Raw genomic sequence first — 13,564 nt, 5'->3', positions numbered from 1 at the left:
TGATGTTACAATCTTAAACATGTTTTGAAAGGATTACATTTTTTTCCTACTTCCTTCAGAAAGTCAATTCACAGGTTTTATGATTTAATGTGTCATAGCATGAAAAATATTTAGTTAAATGCTCAAAGTAACTGAGGAAAGGAAACCATTAATGCTAATTCAGATAAACTTCAGTGGTCTTTGCTGTAATCTGTTGTCCTCTGAATTTTCACTGTTCAAGCATTTACATTTAACATGAGAAAGCGTTTGACCGTGCACGCTACAGAGAAGTAAGTTAAGCATGTATTTTTCTCTTTCTGACTGAGTGAACTTGTATATTATTATTTTAATTACCCCTCAGGCAATTTTCTGATGTGTGGTTGTGTGCAGGTCAGTGTTCTGCGAGTCCTTCAACATGACAGTTCATAGAATAATTATCCTGTCATCACACCTTGATTCATTGTTACGTAGTTTCTTGGGCTTTTTCTCTTACTCACATTTGCTTAGCAACCAGATCACACGGCTCTGATACTTATTATTCAAGTAATCACCCACCCCAGCACATAGATGCATCAATTAAAGCTTTACAATGAAGTATATTGTTCTGTGTAGAATCCTCAGGTGTCAGGAATTAAAAATTGATTTTAAATGGTACAGACCTTCTTCAAATGGATAATCTGGGTTTATATTAAACAAACAAGCCTACTAACATTCTAAACAAAGAAAGCAAGAGGTCACAATCGATAGGAAATTGATGATAAAATTATATTTTGTTCTTAAAATGCATAGTCTTTTATAGAGATTTATCAATATAAATGCAGCACTGAAATGTCTGAGTGCTGAACATCTATATTAGATAAGTTTTTTCAGATGCAAATCAATTTTGTATCTGCTTTATTGACTCTTACATATATTCTTTGTAAACATTCTCTGGCTAATTTTCAGATTTGGGTAAATTTCACAGCAAATTATTATTAGAATGTGACTTGAGTACGGAGAAGCTGTCAAGATGGTTCACTGATTTAATGTTGGCATCCTGCAGCTTTGACTGTAATCAGCAGATGCTCTGGCATTACCATAAATGTTTTCTTAACCATCTCTGTCAAAAAAGAGATTTTTACTGTTTGGAGTCTGATTAAATTCAGTTTGGCTTCTTTTGCATAATTAATATACCATGATGATCTCTAACCTTTTGTTTTTAATATCACCTTTTGAGCGAGACACAGTTGCAAGGCTGCTTTGTAAGTCAGAACAGACAAAGGAATACCAAGTCTATATGTAAATTTATATTTTTTTTTTCAGTGTCTTAGGAGGTCTTGCAGCTTTCTGCCTTGATTTCTCAATTTCTCAGTGAATGTAAAGGGATTATTTTTTCAGTTTCTCTCTCTCTTTTTTTTTTTTTTTTTTTTCCACTCTATCTACATGAAGATTCTCTAAATGAGAGAGAGGTTTCTGGCAAACCAAAAATGTTTTATGTCTTAAATTTCTTAAAAGTCAAATTTTTACATAGGAAAGTGTAATTGTTACAATATGGGACATTAAGTATGTTCATCAAGTGAAAAATGCATACCATTGATGATGTTAAACACAGCGTTTTGAATTTGCCTGGATTGGATTAATTACCTATGACATTATGTCTAGAACTTGCTTCAGATCATAATTCAGTGATACTGAGACAAGTGAGTAAAAGCCATCTTTAAAGAGTAATTCCTTATTTAGATTCTGTTGAAATCCTAGTTATTTTCAAAGTGATTTCTTGCACTTGCAAAGTACATCAAACACACCTATGGCTGGATCATGTGCAGAGTGGATTTATTTTATATCCCATCTCCCTCCATACATGAGCAAGGCCAAGTTACAGTCCACCCAAGGGAGGAAATTATTAGGTGAAAATACACAGCATTAATTAGCTTCGTACAAAAAGAGAGAGAATTGTGAAGGAGTTTATATACAACCTTGAAGAAGGAGCAAAGGATGAATTACTTTTCTGTGTGTTTATTTCATAATATTTAGTTTTGTGTGAGGCTCTTCTTAAAAATGTACCATTTCTTGCTACATGGTTTCAGTCTCCGTGATAGCATGCTTTCGACTTACATTTTTCTGCAGCATTTTGACAAAGAAGGAACCATAATAATAATTATTATTGAACAGTGACAGTCACATGGACTAAGATGATTCAGCTTCATCCTATCTCCAGTGTGTTCATGAAGGCAGTCTTGGTTGTTAAGTGTACACGGGTCAAACCGCACAATCAGGTCTTTGCTTCTGTCCTGTTAAGTGAAGAGCCTGGGAGCCAAATGCTATTCTTGCAATCTTTGGGATAATAGTGGATGACAGAGAAGTGCAACAGGTGATAAAAGACCTTCTTTCCCAACAGTTTGACCTGACATTACAGAATACTTGTGCTTTACCTTCAGTATTTCAACCTACCAATACTCTGATTGCTGATATAAACCTGGAAATGGAAATTTGGGCTAAAACTGTTACTATCAGAAACAGCATAAAAACTGGCTAAGTGGATGAGCTTAGAGTTCAGTGTGAAATTCTAAAGGCAATTTATGTACTAGACATAGTTACATAGTTTTTGTAGAACATTTATTCTAAAATTGTAAACACTTGACAGAAGCAACGACGTGATTTAGAACTGCAGTGCATGGAATCTCATCAATATCATTCCATTCTTTAGGACTTGCTGCTTTGTTGCTTGGGTTTGTCTAGTTTTTATTTTTCAGAAGAATGAGGCTCCCTACTGTTGTTTTTTTTGTTGTTTATGGTGTGTGTGTTGGGGGGAAGACACAACAATTGGTAAAAGAAAGCCACTATTTGTGTGTTTCTTTTCCATTTTGGTTATTTTCATCAGCATATTATTTATCATTACCCACTGCAGCTGCCTGTAGCTTTCCTTTGATGGCAGCAGTCTTTATGCATATTCCTTAAATTCTTTATCAAAGTGTACCTTGAAAGCAGTATTCATCTATAGGTAGATACTATGCAGAATATTTTGGAGACTAAATGCATCTCCTGCTCAAAGACATCAGTTTAGTATGTGGGATCTACATAAATTAACTTCAGCTGAACAGAGTATAAGTTGAGACTACAGAACTCTATGTATTTTGTCACAAACCACCTATTTATAGTCATGATTTTTTACTCTATTAACTCTAAAAAGGATTTGAAATGGCAAGCTACAATATGCTTGTGTACAAAGTAAAAAGCCAAGTAATAAAACCACATTTCAGAAATGTAAAATAGTCCAAATATGTTAACTGCCATATTTTATCATAGATCATTATAATTTGCCAATCGCTTCCTGTTCTGAAGAAAAGAAAAAGGTGATGTTTATTCTATTTGTACATTGGGAGAAATCCCATAAACACCTAACTTGCATAACATTTCCATCCACCGAAAAGCCCACTGTCATTGGTTGTGCCTCATCCATACAGATAGGATCAAAATTTATCTTTTTACACCCCTAATCTCAACATAGATAAGATTAATTTGTATTTATTAATAGTACAGTCGTGCCAAATTATTTATCCTTTAATTAAGAGACCCATTTAGGTTTTTAAGGATGATTCAAACCATTAGCTGTAGGAATCAATAGCGACCATAAGTAGGTTTCCAATTTGGAAATTTCTGTTTTGCAGTTTCTAAGAACTTCACAATATACCTTGATTTATGGAAAGATGCATATGAGAACAAGACACAGAAGATAAAATGGAATGCAGACTGAAATAGGGAGGAAGCTAAACACATAAGTCTGAATTAGCCATCAGACATCCTCAAAGGTTTCTTCCCTCACATGAAAAGCTTGGATGAATTTTGTCAGTAGTTTGATGCACAGTTTTGTTCTCTTTTCATCTTGACAGGCACTCTAGACTTTCATTTAAATCCCAGTAACTTAAAGTTGCATTTCTTGTAATGAAAGTCTTTGCCATATTAGAGGTGAGAGTGTGTTAAAAAGAGAAAGTGGTCCCATCTCTACACAAATGTAAGGTACATTTGGAAAAACAGGGAAAAGATCTAATGGAGTGATCAACAGGAGCGTAGAGTAGTCTTTGAGAAGATGTAGGTAGGGGATTAAAAGATGTAGGTAGGCAAGGGATTAAAAGAATTTTGAAAGGCTTTGCTGTAGGGCCAGGTAAAAGGGAGCTGGTCCAGCACAGTTCGTTTCTTCACAAATTAGTTTGCTCACAGTTTATAATTGATTAGCTTTGAAATTTAGTTTCTATAAATCCTCTATCCTAGTCTCACTTAGTTCTGACATATTCTCTTCTTGCCTGTGAAATGACAAAAAATATTTGGTGTTTCTGAAAACTTAGCGAATCTCATCTTAAATTAAAGTATTGATTAGTGTTTATTCCTTGCATTTCACGCTTCTTAATAAAACACTTGAACAGCAGTACCAATTAAATGCACGTTTTTATTTTTTATTTAGTCTTCTAAATTTCAGTAACACTTTTCCATGCCTTATCTGCTTTGGATTAGTCAAGTTGTGAGCATGAAATATAAAGGTGTAAGTAATTACTTATCAAACAAAGATCATCTTAGTACAGCTAACACTTTTTAGGTGCTGGGGCTGCAGGGTATAACTGAAATAAGTTGTAAGAACACATAGTGCTCCTTTAATATGTTGGGGACATTCTCCAATCCTACCCTTGTCAGTCACAAACTGTAGAAAAAAATATGAAACTAATAAAAAGTGACAATAAAATATATTTAAAGTATTTTCCATTATACTATCCAGCAAGGAGATATCCCATTTTTTATGAGTCATGTTACGTGATAGGCATGGACCTTCTAGCTATAGCAGTCTTTCTTATTACATCCAGTCCTGCTTCTGGGTGGTAAGGTAGGCTTTTAAGAAAGAGAATTAGGTGTTGTGATGTTCTGTCTTCTAATGCCAATGCCAAGGGCTGGGAATGGGTTTCAGGGGGTAAGCTTTGGGCTGTATAAATTACATTAATGAAAGATAGGTGCCTGAAAAAAAATGGCTCACATGTGTCCTGTACCTTAAGCTCTAACAGAAATGTGAGGGGAGTTCGAGAGAGGGCAATGCGGGAAATGAGACCCTCATTTCCGACTTGAGAAGAAAACAAGAAAACGATTTTTGTGTTGTTCTTTCTAACAGTAAAAAGCCAAGAGTTTGGAGTCCCACTTTGAAAAGTGAAGGGGTCCTTCCTTCCTTCCTTCCTTCCTTCCTTCCTTCCTTCCTTCCTTCCTTCCTTCCTTCCTTCCTTCCTTCCTTCCTTCCTTCCTTCCTTCCTTCCTTCCTTCCTTCCTTCCTTCCTTCCTTCCTTCCTTCCTTCCTTCCCTCCTTCCCTCCTTCCCTCCTTCCCTCCTTCCCTCCTTCCCTCCTTCCCTCCTTCCCTCCTTCCTTCCCTCCTTCCCTCCTTCCCTGTCTCTCTCTTTGTAATTGGGAAATTGAAATAGGTAATGCTAGAAGACAGATAGAGTCCTCTTATCTCCAAGCTATTGTGGGTTGGCCTTGGGTGGCAGCCAAACCCCCAGCCAGCCACTTGTTCGGTGCTCAAGCCCCCAGCAGGACAGGGCTGGAAAATAGGAAGAGCAGGACCAAGAAAGGTCACGGGTCGAGTTAAGGTTCCATGTGGTCCCTTACGGGAGGCAACGAACAGCACAAGGGGCTGCTGGATCCAGCCCTGCCCCACAGCAGGGCCCTTGGAGCCAGCTGGAACCAGCCCTGTCTGCCACGGGGCAGCCCCGGCCTCACCTCACAGAGGAGTCCTGCATCTCCCCAAATACTTTGACCAACATCTGGATGGCAGCACCAGGATGCCAACATCCAATATAGCTGTCCCTGTTAGAGGTGAAGCTAGCTCCATCTTGTCCTGAACTTGAAAACAGAGGTCCTCAAAATGCCTGCCAGCTGTGGTTGTATTCAGCCTTTCAAAATTAAGTCTGTCTCAGTAGTAAATCTTAGCCAGCTGAAACATAAGCCATTATTGCCTAGTTTACCTCAGAAAAAGTAGTTCATATTTGAAAACTGTTTTGCTGTTTTCCTCTACAGCAATGCACCAATGGATCGTTAATACTTTATGGGTGGTTAATACTTTGGTATAGGCAAGGGAATCCATCATGGATACCTCCAGACTAACTTTTCAAGGCTTTGTCTTTATTTAGCTAGAACATACAGGGATGATGGGAGCATACATCAATCTCCTTGCAAAGCCCATTTTATGTGACCATGCTCTAAATACATAAGATTTCATTGGCACATGCATGATGGTGCAGTCAGTATAATTCGTGGAAGATGGATGGGACTTCCAGACTGAGGCTGGACTGCTGAAAATATTCAGGCTTATGGGAGTGCTGTACAGTTGCATCCAAAATCAGCATATCGTGCTACTCTCTGGGGCATGTCCCCAGAATATCTTCTAGCAAAAGCAAGTCATGACTCATAATGTAAGAAATAATTTGCGTTGGTGGTAAGGTTGGTGCGTAAGTGTTGGCTGAAGAAAACCTATCAGCACAGACATAGCTTCAGGAGTACAATGTGGCATGTGGAGCACAAGCCAAACAGATAGGAAGTAAGTCCACTGGGTCTTTGAGCAATTTCCCTGTTAACTTGGTAAAAGATGTAATGAGTCTGTAACGGCAATTGTTCTTTCCTATATTATGATTTCATCATGCCCCACATTGAGACGTATGACTGTAATACAAGCTTATCATGCCATGTAATGTCGTTCTCCTTATTGTATTTACAAATTTATTTTTCAATCAGTGTACAAGTATTTACATAAAAAGCAAGTTTGTCCTTAGCATTAAGACTTTTATTGAGAAACTATGCAATGAAATAAAGCTTTTCAAAGTACTTTTTTATTTTAAATATTTATTAGTGGCTTTAAAAAAATCCATATCTCTACTTCAGTAAGTCTCTTGCAATCATTTTTTTTTTCACTATTAAAGGTAATATACAACAGCATTAGGCTGGATTTTAAAATCTCCAACTGATCATATTTTGTTTCCCCAGGTTCACAGCAGGCAGGTCTCATATTACTGATTTCTTTTGTTCACATTACACAATTTCCTTTTTCTGAATATAAAGTATGCAGCCTTTAATAGATTATAAGCATATTATTGTAAGTCGTTCTATGCTAGGACACCATTTAAACTAAGGAAAGCTATTAAGCACAATTTTCTGTCAACTGAATTTCATGAGCATTGCTGTTAATCAAAGTAATTTTAAAAGACTTGCATCGAGATGATAGTAGTTTTTTGGCTCTAGGTTATGTGAATATGATTTTGAAATGTTTTTGATTAACAGCAATGTTCAGGAAATTCATATCTGAGAAAACTGAATTTTAATAGGTCTGAAGATGTCAAGGACCTACAATAGCATTTAAATGTCATACAATCTGAACACTGAGACTTCAGTAGTGTACAATGCAATCTCTGCCTAACCCATGCCTGGAAGCGTTTAGTAGTGGTAAAGTCAAAACTATTATGGGTAAATGTTTTCTCACTCCAGCCTTTAGAAACCTTAACTCTGAAATCAAAGGTTTTGTTTCTTTTATCTTCATCTGCACAGTGATTGTTACAATACAGGTGAATGACAGTTTTTGATTGCTAAGAGTGACCAAACATTAGAAACAGTCTTAACGGATGCCAACTACGTCCAATGTGTACAGAAAATTAATAAATTCTGTCTTTATCCAGTGATTTTTAATGTCTGCTTTCTTTTTTGTCTTGCTGCTGCATGAAGGTACACCTCGCTACAGTAGGTGGACAAGTAGTGCATCTCCAGCAATGTAAGCTTTCTTATTAACAAGACTTCACCTAGAAGTGCCTCTCCATAAGCAGTTTTCTTTTAACTGTATATAACGTTATTCTTTTCGGTTAACGTTGTATTTGAACCAAGATATATGATGTGTGAATGTATTTATTTTATTCTGTGAGTTGATTCAAATATAGTTTCAAAATATAGTTTCAAATATAGTTTTTGTTCCAAATAAAAGCAAAAGCTAATAAATGTCCATAGTGTAATGGTTCAAAGTAGTTTAGAAAAAGTCTGTTATTTCTGCCTGGTTTATGGATCTTCTGGGGGTACCCTTATTATAGAGAGGAAAGTATTAAAATGGTGGCCCAATGTGACTAAGCCATTTCCTTGCTGTTGCAGACAGACATATAAAAAGTATTCTCTTAAGAAACAGATCGAATTGCTCCTTATAACTGGTTATATTTTTTTGCTCTCACTTTATTATATGTGCATTCCAGAACTTCCTTAGTCTGATGGTTCAAAATATTCAGGTCTCTAACAGAAATATTTTAATAGTTATTTGTTTTTGTGCTCACTTTATCAGTTAAGTTTGTTTTGGGGCCTTTCCTGAAAGTAAATAGCAATATTCTTCCTAGCCTTTATCACACTAAAGTAAACAAGCTCTTCTACTGTCCCGATCCAGGTTACATGTTGAACATGTTACATGCAGATCGTAGCCTTATAGTTTTTAACTCACTGTCATGGTTTCAGTCACACTCTCATGTATGGTGCATTGGCTTTTTTAAACCACCCATCAGTTGTAGGCTGAAAATGCACTTTTGGTTCCTGTAGTAGAGGATTTGAGGGAGCTCTGGTAGTAATCCAAAGAAATGACTTTGGAATGGATGGGATACCAAATCACTAACACATGAAAGCTTTGAGTTAGTGTGCGAAACAGTACAGAGTTTGGGGTTAACACAAATTAATTCCTGTTGTATTAAAATAAACCACTGACAGGGTAGAAAATATTATTTCTTATTAATTAGTGAGAGTTTCTACTTTTCTTCTTCCTAGTATCTAACTAGTTTTAAACTCTGACTTAAATAGCAGTGATCCTTCTTTCTACTACAAAAAATACCACCAGAAACATATGTACCTCAAGTATTGCAGCAGTTCATTTTTTACATGCATATTTAACAAAGTGAAATGTAGGACTGTGAGTATATATGTTTTCTGAGACAGGCCCAGCAAAGTTCAGTGTTTCTGAATAGGAATCATAACAGGCAGTTTAATAAGTTTGGAATTGCCTACAGCCAAATCTGCTACTACGGGACATACAATAGACATAGCAATATGGACAAGCACAGGCATGGCAAAATGGCATACGAAAGACATGCAATAGGCATAGCAAAATGGACATGCATAGACATAGCATGTATATCAGTGCTATATAGAAAAACCCTCCTTGACTGAAATAACATATAGGGAAAAGATGCCACCTGATGTAGGAAGCATCAGAAATAACTTTAAGATGATACAGCTGGAGACAGAGAAAATCTTTTTCTTTTTTTTTCTTTTTTTTTGAATTGACACTAGTCCTGCAATATTTTTGTAACACAGCTTGAAAACAAAATATTCTCATTTCTTAGGAAGTGTGTTAATCACTAGAGTATCATGTATTAAGAAAATGGAAATATGATTGTTTCAATGAATTGTGGCTTCTTCACTGCACAGGAGTTACAACAAGCAACGTGAGGACTACTCACGTAAACTGGCTGGTGTTTAAAGCACTTTCCTAATGCCATTTCCTGTTGTTGCAGGACCCCTCAAACAGAAAGCAAGGACTCTGGTCTTTCAAGTTGACTCTGTTCACTAGTCTATGCCTAGAAAGTCATGATTATCAGTGACATTGTTCCAATTTTTATGGGAAAAAAAAAAATGAAAAAAGAAAAATGTATACTGAACTTTGTTCATTCACTTATCCCCACACAAGAATTCTAGATTGTAAGCAGCAAGTTATGGAAGACATCTTTCTACACGGTTGAATCAGAGTTTCAAAGTGGGATGAGACTGGGGATAAATCCTAATATCTAACCCGAAGCAGTTTCTTGCTTAGACTATCACAGAATCACAGAATTTCTAGGTTGGAAGAGACCTCAAGATCATCAAGTCCAACCTCTGACCTATTTGCTGTTCTAAGTCACTCTAAGGCACAGTATGAGAAACTGGGGAAAATATTGGTGGATTTTACTTTGAAGCCTCCATGCTAAATGTTCGCTTCATCTTTTATTCAGTGTAGTTCATCATACTTAGTTGATCCTTGTGCTTGACTATTTTGTGGTGAAGATTCCTCTGAGCTGCAAAGTAGTCACATCGTGGTACACAGTACACATCTGCACTTGATCTGTGATTATGAGGATTATTTTTTTTCTGCTTTAAAATGTATTGATTTTCAAAACACCAAGAGTTTTTCCCACTGCCCCTAGGTTGTCTTTAGCAGAGTGCAAACTAAAGGGCTACGATGTAGCTAGTATTTTGTATATTGACACAGGTAGCATGCATTTATCAACCTACAAATACGTGTTCAGAATCAATAAATGTAAACATTTAAATGGAATGGGATATTTAAATTATATATGTTGGGTTTATTATGTGTAATTATAAAGATGTATTCATCTCCAATCTTTGGCCTTCTGTGATTCAGAAAAACTGAAATGTATGCTGCTGCATCTTCAGGGTCAAATTATTTTTCATAGTATTAAAAAAAAATAGGTCATTCAGCTAAGTGAAGAAAATCTGTTATTATCGAATTTTAATTAACAATTGTTTATCTGATTTAGAAGATGGTAGAAAGAAGGTATTATTTTCTTCCACTTTCCAAAAGGTGATTGTACTTGTAAAATTTGCTGAGATTGTCCAAGAAAGTGTGTAAAATCCTCATCCATCACCGAGAGCCCCTGGTCAGGGAATGACAGTGCAGTAAATATCTTCAGCAGCTGCCTTTTAATGTACAAGCTGTTTTCAGTAGGAATTTTCAGCTCTCACATAAAACACACTGTCATGAGTGACTGCCTGTGCTCCAAAGTCATTACTATTGGGATGATGGAACATCTTTCAGCGAATAACCAAAAAACTTTAAATGTCATGTCAAGTTTGTTGAAGCCATTTTCAAGCCTTGTTCAAGGTTACATGAATATTGAGTATGCCTGTTTTTAAAGAGTTGGAGATCTATGAGAGAGACCTCTCAGGTGCAGGTACAGCAAACAGCCACTTGATTTGGTGTTGGGTGTGGGGAAGCAATCTGTCTGTTAATGCATGTCAACCCACCAAAGCTCCTAAATCTTAACTGAGTGCATCTCCTTGAGACAGTTAATACCAGAGATGTTTAGCAAAAAGTAGCAAGTTATGCAAATTTTTAAAATTATTTAGCTGCCTAAAATATCACAAAGGAAAGAAAAATTATTACAATGGATAAATAAATTGAAATAGATTTTTTAACCATTTTAAAATTTGATCAATTAAAAATATATAGGAAATGTAATTAACCAGATAAAAATTTGGAAGTCATTGTGAATTGCTGGGTATTCTGTTTTCTGTTTGACTTCAGTGAGAAAGAAGGCTCTTCAGGCTCTGTCCTTAATTTCATGGGGAATATGGATGCTAATCCAACAAAGTCATGTAAAGTCTGTATCATTTCCAGAGGACCAAACCCCCTGCTTTTGAAGTGATTTTTTTTTTTTTCTTGCCTCTTTGGCCATCATTAGTCCCTCTAATGCATCATCTGCATAGATCCAAAATTTTGTCTGGTCAAGAGGTGTTTTTTGTTACAAAGTATTGAAACTGAGTATTTTAATATTGAAATTAAGTTTGTTTGTTCTGTCTTCTACAGAGAACCAGAAAGCACAGCCAGAGAAGTCATGTTCACACCACAGTATCAGTTTAAAATCGACAAAAAGCCCAGTCAACAAAGAAGTTACTTATGACGTGGAAACAGGTTCTTCTATGGCACGGAGCAAGGCTGTTGGGAGAAAGGAAGCCTGTAATGGAGAAGGCAACAAAGAAAAGAAAACAGAGCGTATTGGGTCTCCTTCTAAGGGAGAAGCCATTCCAGAAGTAGAAGCTCTCCTGGCAAGACTGCGAGCACTATAGAGCTCACTTTATATGATTATATAAAGGATTAAATCAAAACTTAAAAACAAGCTATAAAAGTGTATCTCTTCAAGATACACTAATTTTCCATTACTGACATCACATACTTTTGAGTTTCAAACTTCCCTAGGTATTAATACTCTACTTCTAAACTTTTTGCAAGACTCCACAAAATGATACTGTAGTTTTGCTTAACTTCCAAAAGATTTTTGTTATATATTTCACCTACTGAGACCACAAAAAAATGTCAGCAGAAACAAATAATAAATTATTCCAAGACACAATCCTTTTAGTCAACAGGCTGCTGACCACATGTTTTGAGAGCTTCTCAAAATAGAAGTAGAGTATCTTTTAAATATTGTTAGATCATCATGCCTGGGAATAAGGGTCAGTAAATAACAGGAAAGGCAGTCTTATATTTTCCACTACATTTTTTATTCTGAAGAGATTTTATTATCTAAAAAGTATTATTATAGCATCATTTGCAATTATAGTAATGGGAAATGTATATCATATAAATTTCTCAGCCATGTTCTAGTTTGAGTTCATTGAAGAGTACCAAAGCTTGCTTAATTATATATGCATTTACAAAAAGGAAATCCATGGACAGTAAACAAAGAATCTATGCAAATAATATACTTTATGTGTGAATAATATATCACTTCTATTAAGTTTAGTTATAATGATTATATCAAGTTAATATATATGATTTCTATGAATGCAATGTTTTGCGGTTGTGTCCATAGTGGGCAAAAGGTCTTTCTTCACAGTAATTTACGAATGTAATTTTTTATCTTTTCACATGTGAGTGAGGTAACATGTTTCTATAAAAAGAACATATAATGGAAAAGGTTTTTACAAGTGTTTTTTCACAAACTCATTTTCCAGTAGCCCATAAAGTCTTATTTGCTGGCACAATAGGAAACTTGCACATAATTGCTTCTCTTTTATCGCACTGTCATTGTACATTCTTACATGTTCGCTATCATATTTATTAATTGCACATCATAAAGAATTGCTACCTATGTTACCAAGTAGGAAGATACTATTAGTATCTTTGCTCCATTATTTAAAGCTTCCTTATTATAAGACTGTATTAGGTATCTAATATCTTTCTACTAAATTACTCTATTTTTCTTTACAAAATGCTGAAAAATATGTCTTTCAATAAGAGTCAGTTACATGAAACCAGTGTTTCAATGCTTCAGTGCTTTTTATATCCTTGTTTAAGTTGCCTTTTTACTTTCTGCACTAAACATTAATAAAGTTAATTAGAACTCTGAAATTGGGCCTGTTTATACATACTGCATGGAGTGTTTTTCATCCATCATGGGAATCAATCTCATGTTTCTGGGGCTGTTGTAACTACCATTACACACTCTAATTACATTTCCAGCATTTGCTTAAAAAAATAGGAAGTATGAACAGAAGTCAGGGAAAGATGCAGAGAAATCCTACCAGACACTAATTTCTTCAGCTCTACTTGGAAAAAAAAAAAAAAGAAAAAAAAAAAAAGGCAAAGCTGCCATATGAGGCTGCCTTTGGTGCCTTTTAGTGGTTGAGTAGCAACTGCTACTGTCATAATAACTAGAGCATGGGTCACACGTCCAGTCAAATGTAAGCAATCACTGTGTGTAATACAGCTATTACTAAAGTTCAGCTAAGGTCTTCTGCACCTTGTCAACTGTTTAGACTTCCTACCCTTGCTTACAGGGTACC

General features: G+C 35.8%; 1 protein-coding gene across 1 annotated transcript in view; it reads left to right on the top strand.

Moving 5' to 3' along the window:
* DIAPH3 (diaphanous related formin 3) overlaps positions 1–13,130 on the top strand; it is a 236,270-nt gene extending 223,140 nt beyond the window's left edge. Inside the window, exon 28 of the mRNA XM_084520348.1 lies at positions 11,586–13,130. Coding sequence (XP_084376474.1) covers positions 11,586–11,845 — 260 coding nt within the window. The 3' untranslated portion in view covers positions 11,846–13,130. The remainder of the gene's footprint in view (positions 1–11,585) is intronic.
* Positions 13,131–13,564: the final 434 nt, after the last annotated feature.

The sequence above is a fragment of the Aythya ferina genome, assembly GCF_964211825.1.
Source record: "Aythya ferina genome assembly, chromosome: 1".
NCBI classification, from domain to species: domain Eukaryota; kingdom Metazoa; phylum Chordata; class Aves; order Anseriformes; family Anatidae; genus Aythya; species Aythya ferina.
This window is presented reverse-complemented; position numbering and strand designations above follow the sequence as displayed.